General features: G+C 46.6%; 1 protein-coding gene across 1 annotated transcript in view; it reads left to right on the top strand.

Moving 5' to 3' along the window:
• Window positions 1-7147, top strand: part of wwc3 (WWC family member 3) — a 140088-nt gene extending 132941 nt beyond the window's left edge. Inside the window, exons 18-19 of the mRNA XM_079507060.1 lie at window positions 5416-5543; window positions 5917-7147. Of these exons, the coding sequence (XP_079363186.1) occupies window positions 5416-5543; window positions 5917-5983 (195 nt within the window). The 3' untranslated portion in view covers window positions 5984-7147. The remainder of the gene's footprint in view (window positions 1-5415; window positions 5544-5916) is intronic.
• The last annotated feature ends 4841 nt before the right edge of the window (window positions 7148-11988 follow it).

Below are 11988 nucleotides of genomic sequence, written 5' to 3'. Positions count from 1 at the left end.
GATGAATTTTTTTGCCTTATATAGGATGTTATGGGTATGGTCACATATTATGCTAATATCTCAAATTTCCCACGGGAGTTGAATTTCAAACTTTTAGTACATGTTATTAGACACCTTTAGAAACACGTTGGTGAAGACATTTCTTGGTAACGATTTAGTTCCCAGATTTTCATAGATTTCTCTTACTATAATAATGAGCACCTTATTGCAGTGGTCCCCAAACCTTTTCATGCCAAGGACCCCCACATTGACACTAATTGGCCCCGCGGACCCCCATTTGAAAAGATATAGGCCTATAGGGACCCACATAAGAGAAGATTCTAAACCTGTTTCATTTCAATGACCCCCAGTTTGACATTCATTTGACATTCATTCACCCATTTAATGGCATTTCTATCTCTGGGACCCCCAATTTATATTGTAAAATCAATGTTATTTTAACTCTGAGAGTGTACAAATGGAACCATTTGGTTCCATTTGCACACTCTCTGAGTTACAGACCCATAAGGGTCCATTTGGTTCCAAACTATCATTTAGCTGGGGACCCCCTGGAACTCCCTCAGGTACCCCTGGGGGTCCCCGGACCCCACTTTGGGAACCACTGCCTTATTGTATCAAGCCAGGCTTTTATCAAGCCCACTTGATAAATGGTTTTAATTTAATTTTAATTTAATTCAATCAAATAGGACTTTTCTGATTGGATGTACAGGGCTGTCAAGGCCAGAAAGTAGTTTTCTGGCACTCAGTAGGCGTTCCCGCAAAACCTCTGGGTATGATGATGATGTCACGCGCATACAATCTATTGAGCATTTTCTGTTAATTTGTGTGTCATTTAACTCATTCCCAGGTAGGAATATTTAATCAACCGCTATAATCTACTGCCATAATAAGCCTATCTCACAGAATTTCCCCGCCCCCCCCTAAATACGCCTCCTTTCGGGGTTAGTGGTGATAGCGTGACGTCACTCCATAGACGCTACATGTTAACAGAGGTAATTTAAGAAGTCTACAACTTTTGTTTTCTCAAGGTAAGGTTTGTTCTATCTGTTCGACCTGATTTACCATCTTGTTTGCTTCATAATAATATTGGTCTGTCACATTTTTACATTAGAAAATGTACTTAGATTCTCCAGAGAAAAAAACGTGTAAATGCTCATGTTAAAGACACCACTATTTACCGGAAGTGGGCGTGGAAAGCGGGCTGTGAGATAGGCCTATTGACATCCGTGTATTTTTGCTCACTTTTAAGTAGTCACAGAATATTCATCTTCACTACGATCACACGCCGGATGGTTGGTAATGAGAGAGACGCTTGTCGGGTGTTCGGGAAAAACATCTGTTTGTAAATCATAGTTATAGCCTCTCATGGTGAAATTGAAATGTTTCAGTGACACCTACCGGCTACCAGGAAATGAAAAGGAGGCAGAGTTTTACTAGCACATGACCTCCACATGTGTCTCTTCAGAGGGAGTTGCATAAGGTTGAGCATAGGTTAGTCAAGAGCTCCCTCTAGTGGAAACAATGACTCGACGGTCCTGGCCGGATTAGCCATTGAATAAAATGGACGTAATATATGTTCCTGGCTATGAATGAGTTAAAAGTGTAACGTATACGTCATCGCACGGCGGTGTCACGCACCAAAAATAGCCAATCTACAAGCTCGCACCGGGGCTGCGCACACTGCTTTGTGATGAGCTTGTAGATCTGCTTTTTCTGGCAACGGATAGACTGAGAGAAAGTGGCGCGTTGAATACGTCACGGCTCGGCAATCACTATTCGCCGGTGTTGTTTCAATTCACGTATCGCAGACGTGCAAAGGTATCACAATGAACCATCCGTCCGTCCCGGCCCATTTATATAGCAACCATCCGTCCGTCCTGGCCCATTTATATAGCAACCATCCATCCGTCCCGGCCCATTTATATAGCAACCATCCATCCGTCCCGGCCCATTTATATAGCAACCATCCATCCGTCCCGGCCCATTTATATAGCAACCATCCATCCGTCCTGGCCCATTTATATAGCAACCATCCATCCGTCCTGGCCCATTTATATAGCAACCATCCATCCGTCCCGGCCCATTTATATAGCAACCATCCATCCGTCCCGGCCCATTTATATAGCAACCATCCATCCGTCCCGGCCCATTTATATAGCAACCATCCATCCATCCGGCCCATTTATATAGCAACCATCCATCCGTCCTGGCCCATTTATATAGCAACCATCCATCCGTCCTGGCCCATTTATATAGCAACCATCCATCCGTCCTGGCCCATTTATATAGCAACCATCCGTCCGTCCCGGCCCATTTATATAGCAACCATCCATCCGTCCTGGCCCATTTATATAGCAACCATCCATCCGTCCTGGCCCATTTATATAGCAACCATCCATCCGTCCTGGCCCATTTATATAGCAACCATCCGTCCGTCCCGGCCCATTTATATAGCAACCATCCGTCCGTCCTGGCCCATTTATATAGCAACCATCCGTCCGTCCCGGCCCATTTATATAGCAACCATCCATCCGTCCTGGCCCATTTATATAGCAACCATCCGTCCGTCCTGGCCCATTTATATAGCAACCATCCATCCGTCCCGGCCCATTTATATAGCAACCAACCATCCATCCGTCCCGGCCCATTTATATAGCAACCATCCATCCGTCCCGGCCCATTTATATAGCAACCATCCATCCGTCCTGGCCCATTTATATAGCAACCATCCATCCGTCCAGGCCCATTTATATAGCAACCATCCATCCGTCCTGGCCCATTTATATAGCAACCATCCATCCGTCCCGGCCCATTTATATAGCAACCAACCATCCATCCATCCGTCCCGGCCCATTTATATAGCAACCATCCATCCGTCCCGGCCCATTTATATAGCAACCATCCATCCGTCCCGGCCCATTTATATAGCAACCATCCGTCCGTCCTGGCCCATTTATATAGCAACCATCCGTCCGTCCCGGCCCATTTATATAGCAACCATCCATCCATCCGTCCCGGCCCATTTATATAGCAACCATCCATCCGTCCCGGCCCATTTATATAGCAACCATCCATCCGTCCCGGCCCATTTATATAGCAACCATCCATCCGTCCCGGCCCATTTATATAGCAACCATCCATCCGTCCCGGCCCATTTATATAGCAACCATCCATCCGTCCCGGCCCATTTATATAGCAACCATCCATCCGTCCCGGCCCATTTATATAGCAACCATCCATCCATCCGTCCAGGCCCATTTATATAGCAACCATCCATCCATCCGTCCAGGCCCATTTATATAGCAACCATCCATCCGTCCCGGCCCATTTATATAGCAACCATCCATCCATCCGTCCAGGCCCATTTATATAGCAACCATCCATCCGTCCCGGCCCATTTATATAGCAACCATCCGTCCGTCCCGGCCCATTTATATAGCAACCATCCATCCATCCGTCCAGGCCCATTTATATAGCAACCATCCATCCGTCCTGGCCCATTTATATAGCAACCATCCATCCGTCCTGGCCCATTTATATAGCAACCATCCATCCGTCCCGGCCCATTTATATAGCAACCATCCGTCCGTCCTGGCCCATTTATATAGCAACCATCCATCCGTCCTGGCCCATTTATATAGCAACCATCCGTCCGTCCTGGCCCATTTATATAGCAACCATCCGTCCGTCCCGGCCCATTTATATAGCAACCATCCATCCATCCGTCCAGGCCCATTTATATAGCAACCATCCATCCGTCCCGGCCCATTTATATAGCAACCATCCATCCATCCGTCCAGGCCCATTTATATAGCAACCATCCATCCGTCCCGGCCCATTTATATAGCAACCATCCGTCCGTCCCGGCCCATTTATATAGCAACCATCCATCCGTCCCGGCCCATTTATATAGCAACCATCCATCCGTCCCGGCCCATTTATATAGCAACCATCCATCCGTCCCGGCCCATTTATATAGCAACCATCCATCCGTCCCGGCCCATTTATATAGCAACCAACCATCCGTCCGTCCAGGCCCATTTATATAGCAACCATCCATCCATCCGTCCAGGCCCATTTATATAGCAACCATCCATCCGTCCCGGCCCATTTATATAGCAACCATCCATCCATCCGTCCGTCCTGGCCCATTTATATAGCAACCATCCATCCATCCGTCCCGGCCCATTTATATAGCAACCATCCGTCCGTCCCGGCCCATTTATATAGCAACCATCCATCCGTCCTGGCCCATTTATATAGCAACCATCCGTCCTGGCCCATTTATATAGCAACCATCCGTCCTGGCCCATTTATATAGCAACCATCCATCCGTCCCGGCCCATTTATATAGCAACCATCCATCCGTCCCGGCCCATTTATATAGCAACCATCCATCCGTCCCGGCCCATTTATATAGCAACCAACCATCCGTCCGTCCAGGCCCATTTATATAGCAACCATCCATCCATCCGTCCAGGCCCATTTATATAGCAACCATCCATCCGTCCCGGCCCATTTATATAGCAACCATCCATCCATCCGTCCCGGCCCATTTATATAGCAACCATCCATCCATCCGTCCCGGCCCATTTATATAGCAACCATCCATCCATCCGTCCCGGCCCATTTATATAGCAACCATCCGTCCGTCCCGGCCCATTTATATAGCAACCATCCGTCCGTCCCGGCCCATTTATATAGCAACCATCCGTCCGTCCCGGCCCATTTATATAGCAACCATCCATCCGTCCTGGCCCATTTATATAGCAACCATCCATCCGTCCTGGCCCATTTATATAGCAACCATCCATCCGTCCCGGCCCATTTATATAGCAACCATCCATCCGTCCCGGCCCATTTATATAGCGGGCCGATATACCCGATATCGGGCTCAACAAGCCAAAGGCTAATTGATACTCGATGAATTCAGAACCGGGTTTGTAATGTGCCTGATTTCCATCCCTTCAGCTCCACCCCTAGTGTATCGGGTTTGTAATGTGCCTGATTTCCATCCCTTCAGCTCCACCCCTAGTGTATCGGGTTTGTAATGTGCCTGATTTCCATCCCTTCAGCTCCACCCCTAGTGTACTAGGGATGGAGCCTGAAATTCAGGCACATTACAAACTGATGACTTCAGACTTGATCAAATACAATAACTGCCCTGCTGGAGCTGAAGTAGTGACCATCAATCAGTCCATCAATAAGAGCTGAAATGGGCTTCAATTCAGCACCGAGTCCTTGTGCCCTGAATGTCAGCGCCTGAGTTCAGGGGACCAGGATTCAAAATCCATACGGTCAAACATTTAGCAATCCAAACAAATGCGGCTCCAGACAAAGTCACCGGGGCGATGTTGTTCATGTTGTTCATGTTGTTGTTGATGTTGTTGTTGTCGTTGTTGTTGTTGTTGCCAGGCCAACCAAAGCAAGCAGGAGCAGCGGCAGGAGGAGGCAGCGGAGAGGAGGCTGAGGAAGGCCAACAAGGAGGTTCTGCAGATGAGAGGGCAGAGCAGCAAGGAGCCTCTCCCTGTGCAAACATTCAGGTATGATACAGATGAGGGGTCACAAGGGGCCCCTCCCTGTGCAGACATTCAGGTATGGTACAGATGAGGGGCCACAATGGGCCCCTCAGGTATGATAGATTCACTCAGTACTTTATTATCAAGAGTGCAACCAAGTGAGAAATTACTTATACTGGATCTCTTGTCCACTAGTCCCTTCCTAACATTTTAGTCTAGTTTTTAATGTGTTGATGAAATCGTCAATATATTTAGTCTTAGTTTTAGTCATCATAGTATAGTTTTCATTTAGTTTCAACTTAGTTTTCCTCAGTGAAAAAAGGTAGTCGACGGACATTTTTCGTCATGGTTTTAGTCGACAAACGGGTGTGTAAATGTGTGTGCGTTGGTTCCACAGAGAGAAGATGGCGTTCTTCACCCGACCAAGGTTCAACATACCTCCTTTACCGGCCGACGACGTATGAGGCCGACGGCCTCCTCCTTCCTCCTCGGCTTCCTCCTCGACGTATGAGGCCGACGGCCTCCTCCTTCCTCCTCGGCTTCCTCCTCGGCTTCCTCCTCGACGTTTGAGGCCGACGGCCTCCTCTCCTTCCTCCTCCTCGGCGTATGAGGCCGACGGCCTCCTCAGCTTCCTCCTCGGCTTCCTCCTCGACGTTTGAGGCCGACGGCCTCCTCTCCTTCCTCCTCCTCGGCGTATGAGGCCGACGGCCTCCTCAGCTTCCTCCTCGGCTTCCTCCTCGACGTATGAGGCCGACGGCCTCCTCTCCTTCCTCCTCCTCGACGTATGAGGCCGACGGCCTCCTCCTTCCTCCTCCTCGGCTCTCTGCCATCCCATATGAAGTATTTGTCCCTGTTTTTATTTTTATTTTATTTTTGTCAACTCATGAAGTAAACAAGTCGAACAAAAGTGTAGTTTATTTCTTCAAAGAACAAACACAGCAGTGGGGAAAGGTTTTTGAAGATTATTTTTTGGGGTGGGGGGGGGGGGGGTGTTTTCAAAGGCATTTTCGTGTGGCAAAAACCAATGAACACACACTCACACACACGTGCCTGGTTAAATATCGCCGATAGCGTTTCCTTTTTTGAGGAAAAGGCCTTTTTTCTTTTTTTTTTTTTTATAAAATAAGAAAACGATTTTTCTTTCCTCCTGTATTGGTTTTATTTGTTGTTTTTGTGCTTACAACGAAAGCTGGAAGACGGGAACAAAGTCAAGTTTGGACAAACTCACTGTACTGTAACTTATTTTATAGTACTTTTCCTTGAAGGAAATAAAAAAAGAACAAAAGGCTTCCTGCTTTTTAAGTGTATTTTGTAGCTTTTGAACCAATAGCACTTCAGTGTTTTACATACCGTAAAATGGAACTGTTGTCAGATCTTCCCCCCCCCCTGTTACCTTAATTCTTAAGAGCTATTTACATAAAATGTCACTTTGTAATCCACTTTTATAACAGATGTCATTGTACTTTTGTTATTATTATGTTATTAAATTTAATATTAATTATTTCATGTACTTTTCAATATATAGATGATTATAAGAAACACTGTATTCAGATTTTTTTTTAATGACGTCTGTATGAGCATTTGCAGTGTTACTTCTTGTGAAGATAAAAACCATTAAAACAACCTGTTGATAACCCGAGTCTTTGATCTGCTACGTTAGTGTTCCAAACCCATTTAGGCCTGACGTCGACATTTTAAAAATGTCTTGTCTAAATCCAGTTTTCTGAAGTAGCCATGTGTCAGTGGTGCTCAATATTTCATATCAAGGACCCCAAAAATGATATGTAATTGGCCTCCGACCCCCATCTGAAAATATGTTGTTCCAGGGACCTCCCCAGAAGCAAAGATTTGAGTTAAAAACGTTTGCTCTGAAAAAATATATATTCCAAATTTGCGCCACATTTTCACGATTTTTTAAAAATAGCAGTTTATATTATAGCAAATTATAACATAATGTTTAAAACACCAAAAGGGGTTCCCGCCCAAAATGGGTTAAGATATTTGATGTTTCGGATGATCTGACGCCAGTCTGGAGCCCTGTGGAACTCCATATTTGGGTATGAGTGATTGTCATATTTGATGAGGTGAGATTCTATGCATCTGAGCATTTTAAAAGATGATTCTACAGAGTTTTTAGCAGCGTTCGCTTGAAAGGGAGGCTGCACTCGACAAGAGATGGAGAAGCTGTGTGATGCTGAGCTGAGGAGGATGCAACAATATGAAGTGGGTGTGACTCTGGACCCTGATACAGCACACGTCTGCCTCATCCTGTCTGACGACGGAAAACAAGTGAGTCGTGGAAACGTATTGAAGAATATCCCACAGTTCCCACTGAACAAAGACAGATTCTCTACATGTGGCTGTGTCTTAGGAAAGCAAAGCTTCTCCTCAGGAAGGTTTTACTATGAGGTTCAGCTTAAAGGGAAGACTGACTGGACAATAGGAGTGGCCAGGGAGTCCGTCAACAGGAAGGGAACCATATACAGGGCTGCTGCTAGTCTTCTGTCCTCCCTGTAAGAGAGGAGCTCCAGAAAGTGGGAGTGTTTGTGGATTATGAGGAGGGTCTGGTCTCCTTTCACGATGTGGAGACCAGAGTCCATCTCTACTCTTTCACTGGCTGCACTTTCACTGAGAAACTCTTATCCATTATTCAGTCCTGTTATCTTAATCATTAAAACCATGCTCCTCGACTGATCATCTCTCCTGTCAAATCACAGATTGATTAGACTAATCCTCATGTTGGAGCGATTAGCTCCTTTCATACAGAGATACCAGAATATTGCCATGATTGGAATTATGCTGGCTTCGCTCTTTTACACGGTGCCTATACTATACTTTATATTATATTGTATTTATATATACTTTATACTTTATATATATACTTTATACTTATATTTATATATATATAATAACAAGCCCAACTTTCTGAAACGTGTGTAGACCAGTGGTTTCCCCGGCTTTTTAGCTCAAGACCCCAAAGACAAATTAGATCTAGAAGAAATTAGAATGAGCAGTTCTACAAGCTCGCAGCACGTCACTTCGCACCACGTTGCAAGCTTGAGGATCTGCTATTGTCATTTATTTATTTATTCTGAGGGGACCTATGCACCGCTTTGTGTGTACCCTACCCCATAGCGATGATTTATTTGGATGTATTTGTATTTATGGAAAATATTTTATTTAAACCTTTTAGAAAAATGTTGAAATAAATAAAGATATTTGACAAAAAAGTATTTTTTTTCTTCTTTTTTTTTAATCTTTTGAAATAATACAGTGGGGACTCGGGAGGAGGTGGACCAGCTCTTTAAGCTGTTTTGACCTGAGATCAGATTCTAAAAATGGCTGTTTGAAAATGTTTTCTGAAAAAGCTATGTTTCTATGTCAGTCGTTCTTCGATTTTTCAAAAATAGCAGACCTACAAGCTCATAGCGTGGCACTCGGTGCCACGCTATGAGCTTGTAGATCTGCTATTTTTCAATAGCTAAAGCATAACATAATGCTAACACCAAAAGGGGTTCCCGCCCAGAATGGGTTAAGCTGTTTTTTCATTCAACAGTAAACAAACCAACATAATAAAAGGTATCTGCACATTTCTAAGAACTTTATAACACCAACAAACTACTCTAAAATATTGTCTCAGCTGCCTCAGACTCAGCTGTCTCCGTTGGTACAATCATCACCCACATAATAAACCTCTCCATCAAACAGGGACAGGTCCTTCAAGATTAACCACCGGCACAAGAAAGGCAACTACCGACCGCCATATTACTATTCTTAGCTCCATCTCAGAAGTGATGGAACAAATAGTCTATGAACCGGTTGAAAAGTATATCTTGCCAATACAAAAACGAATGTACAAATTCCAATCTGGCTTCAAAACGTCCCATTCCACTGACATCAAACACGAGGTGGATGATGGCAAATACTGCGGCACATGGTCATGCTATTTAATGTATTGAAGATTCAAAAACCTGTGGAGTTTGAAGTCGATAGGTCCTATTATATGCACATAATATCCATATATGGGCATAGCGGTCGGATCTGCAGCTCTTGACAACCCAATCTGCGGTTCTGGACAACAGCGCCTACAGAGTATCTGACTCACTCGCCGTAGTAACCATGACGACCGGACTTCTACCTGTATCCAAATGTATGGATACACACACACACACACACACACACACACACACACACACAGTGCAGACACAGACACACAATGATTTGTTTGTGTCTGAAGTGACGATTATGACACTGTTTGATACAGGGATCCCTGTATCAGTCAGTCCTTATATAGAGGTCGCTGATGTCCCACAAAAGGCATGCCCTAATATGGGCATGCCCCCTTTTGTGCCCATATATGGAGCTGACTGATTTGTTTGCGCCTGATGCCATGATGAGGACAGATCGAGGTTAATTGCTTGTTATATTGCATGTTTGAATTGTGGTTGTTATATTGCTAATTTGCACATTCTTTCAAATAGCTGACAAATTGGCAGTTTTCAGTATCTCTCTAGGTCGTCTGTCCATCGTCGCTTCCAGTCATCCTGGTTCTCCATACATCTGGTCTGGTCGTTGGTACTTTGCACTCAGTAGTACATCCACGTTAGCCTCGCCTCACCAGGCTTTCCACCTCGGAGGAAAGCCTGGTCTCTGTTCCAAAAGTGCCGTATGATCCGGTCGGGAGCGGATGATATCATTGTCATGTTGTAGTATTGTTTTGTAGTCATCAGGATGATATCGTTACGTCATGTTGTAGTATTGTTTTGTAGTCATCAGGATGATATCATTGTCATGTTGTAGTATTGTTTTGTAGTCATCAGGATGATATCGTTACGTCATGTTGTAGTATTGTTTTGTAGTCATCAGGATGATATCATTATGTCATGTTGTAGTATTGTTTTGTAGTCATCAGGATGATATCGTTACGTCATGTTGTAGTATTGTTTTGTAGTCATCAGGATGATATCATTGTCATGTTGTAGTATTGTTTTGTAGTCATCAGGATGATATCGTTACGTCATGTTGTAGTATTGTTTTGTAGTCATCAGGCAGGAACATTCAGACGGAACTTCCTTTTCCCTCAAACCGGAAGAATAACCTGTATAGCTTTTATTGAGAAAAATCGGTTTGAGGGAAAAGGAAGTTCCGGAAGATTGCTGACTACAAAACAATACTACAACATGACGTAACGATATCATCCGCTCCCGACCGGTTCATGAACCTCATTCGCTCATACAGAATCTTTTTGGCGTTGTTTTCTACGTCGTGGGACCTTGCTGTCGTGGCCTCCGGCGCTGCTCTCGGCAGTGTGCTTGCGTTTGAGCGTTGTCGTGGTGTCGCCGCTCGTCCCAACACTGGCAGCGGTGTCGCGGCCTTGCAGCGTCGTGTAGTCGTGGTCCTGAAGCGTGGCGGCGGAGTTTCCCTGGCCTTGAACTGCGACGGCGCTGTAGTTGTGCTCGGTTTTGAGGTGATGTGCCGGGTAGCTCGGCGCAGGCGACATCCTCCGGCCCTTGTAGACGCCGTCGGCGTCGGCAAACACGTGCGCGTACTCCGGGTCGATCCGCCAGTAGCCGCCCTTCCCGCCGCGCCTGTCCTTCTTCTCCTTGCTCACCTTCACGAAGCCCTTTTTCGTCGACAGGTTGGAACGGATGGAGTTTTGCCAGCTGGGCTCCGACGCCAGCCGCCCGTAGTACGGAAACGTGCCCGTGATGAAGCGGTAGATGTACGACAGGGTCACCTTGTTGGGCTGCCGGCTGGCTCGCATGGCCATGCAGATGAGGGCGGCCCAGGAGTACGGAGGTCTGACGTTGGGGTCGCTGTCGTGGTCGGGGTTGATCTGCCAGAAGCCTCCCTTCCCGCGCCTGCCCTTCTCCCTGCTCACGTTCACGAAGGCCTTGTTGGTGGACAGGTCGTGGCGGACGGAGTTCCTCCAGCGGGGCTCCGACGCGAGCCGCCCGTAGTACGGGAAGGTGTCCGTGATGAAGTCGTAGATGTACGACAGGGTCACCTGGGGCTGCTGGCTGGCCCGTATGGCCATGCAGATGAGGGAGGCGCAGGAGTACGGAGGTCTGACGTTGGGGTCGTTGTTGTTGTCGTGGCCCTCCTTGGTGGGCGGACTGGGTCGATGATGGGGAACATGTGGTGCAGGGGACCCAGTACTGTGGGAGGTGACGGGGAGGTGTACGGCCTGTCTGGGAGGTTGGGGAACGGACCTGTTCCCTCTCTCTGGAGGGGGGTCAGCACTAGTGGCCGGTTCGGGCAGCCGGTGGAGGCTCGTTAGGTCGTCTAACTTCACCGTAGCCTCGGAGACCGCAGGCGTTTTGTTTAAAGTCTCCACCTTGGCAGCTGACCGCCTGGTCACCCTGGTGGCTGCCCGCCTGGTCACCCTGGTGGCTGCCCGCCTGGTCACCCTGGTGGCTGCCCGCCTGGTCACCCTGGTGGCTGCCCGCCTGGTCACCCTGGTGGCCGT

This window comes from Electrona antarctica (assembly GCF_951216825.1).
Source record: "Electrona antarctica genome assembly, chromosome: 7".
NCBI classification, from domain to species: Eukaryota; Metazoa; Chordata; class Actinopteri; order Myctophiformes; family Myctophidae; genus Electrona; species Electrona antarctica.
This window is presented reverse-complemented; position numbering and strand designations above follow the sequence as displayed.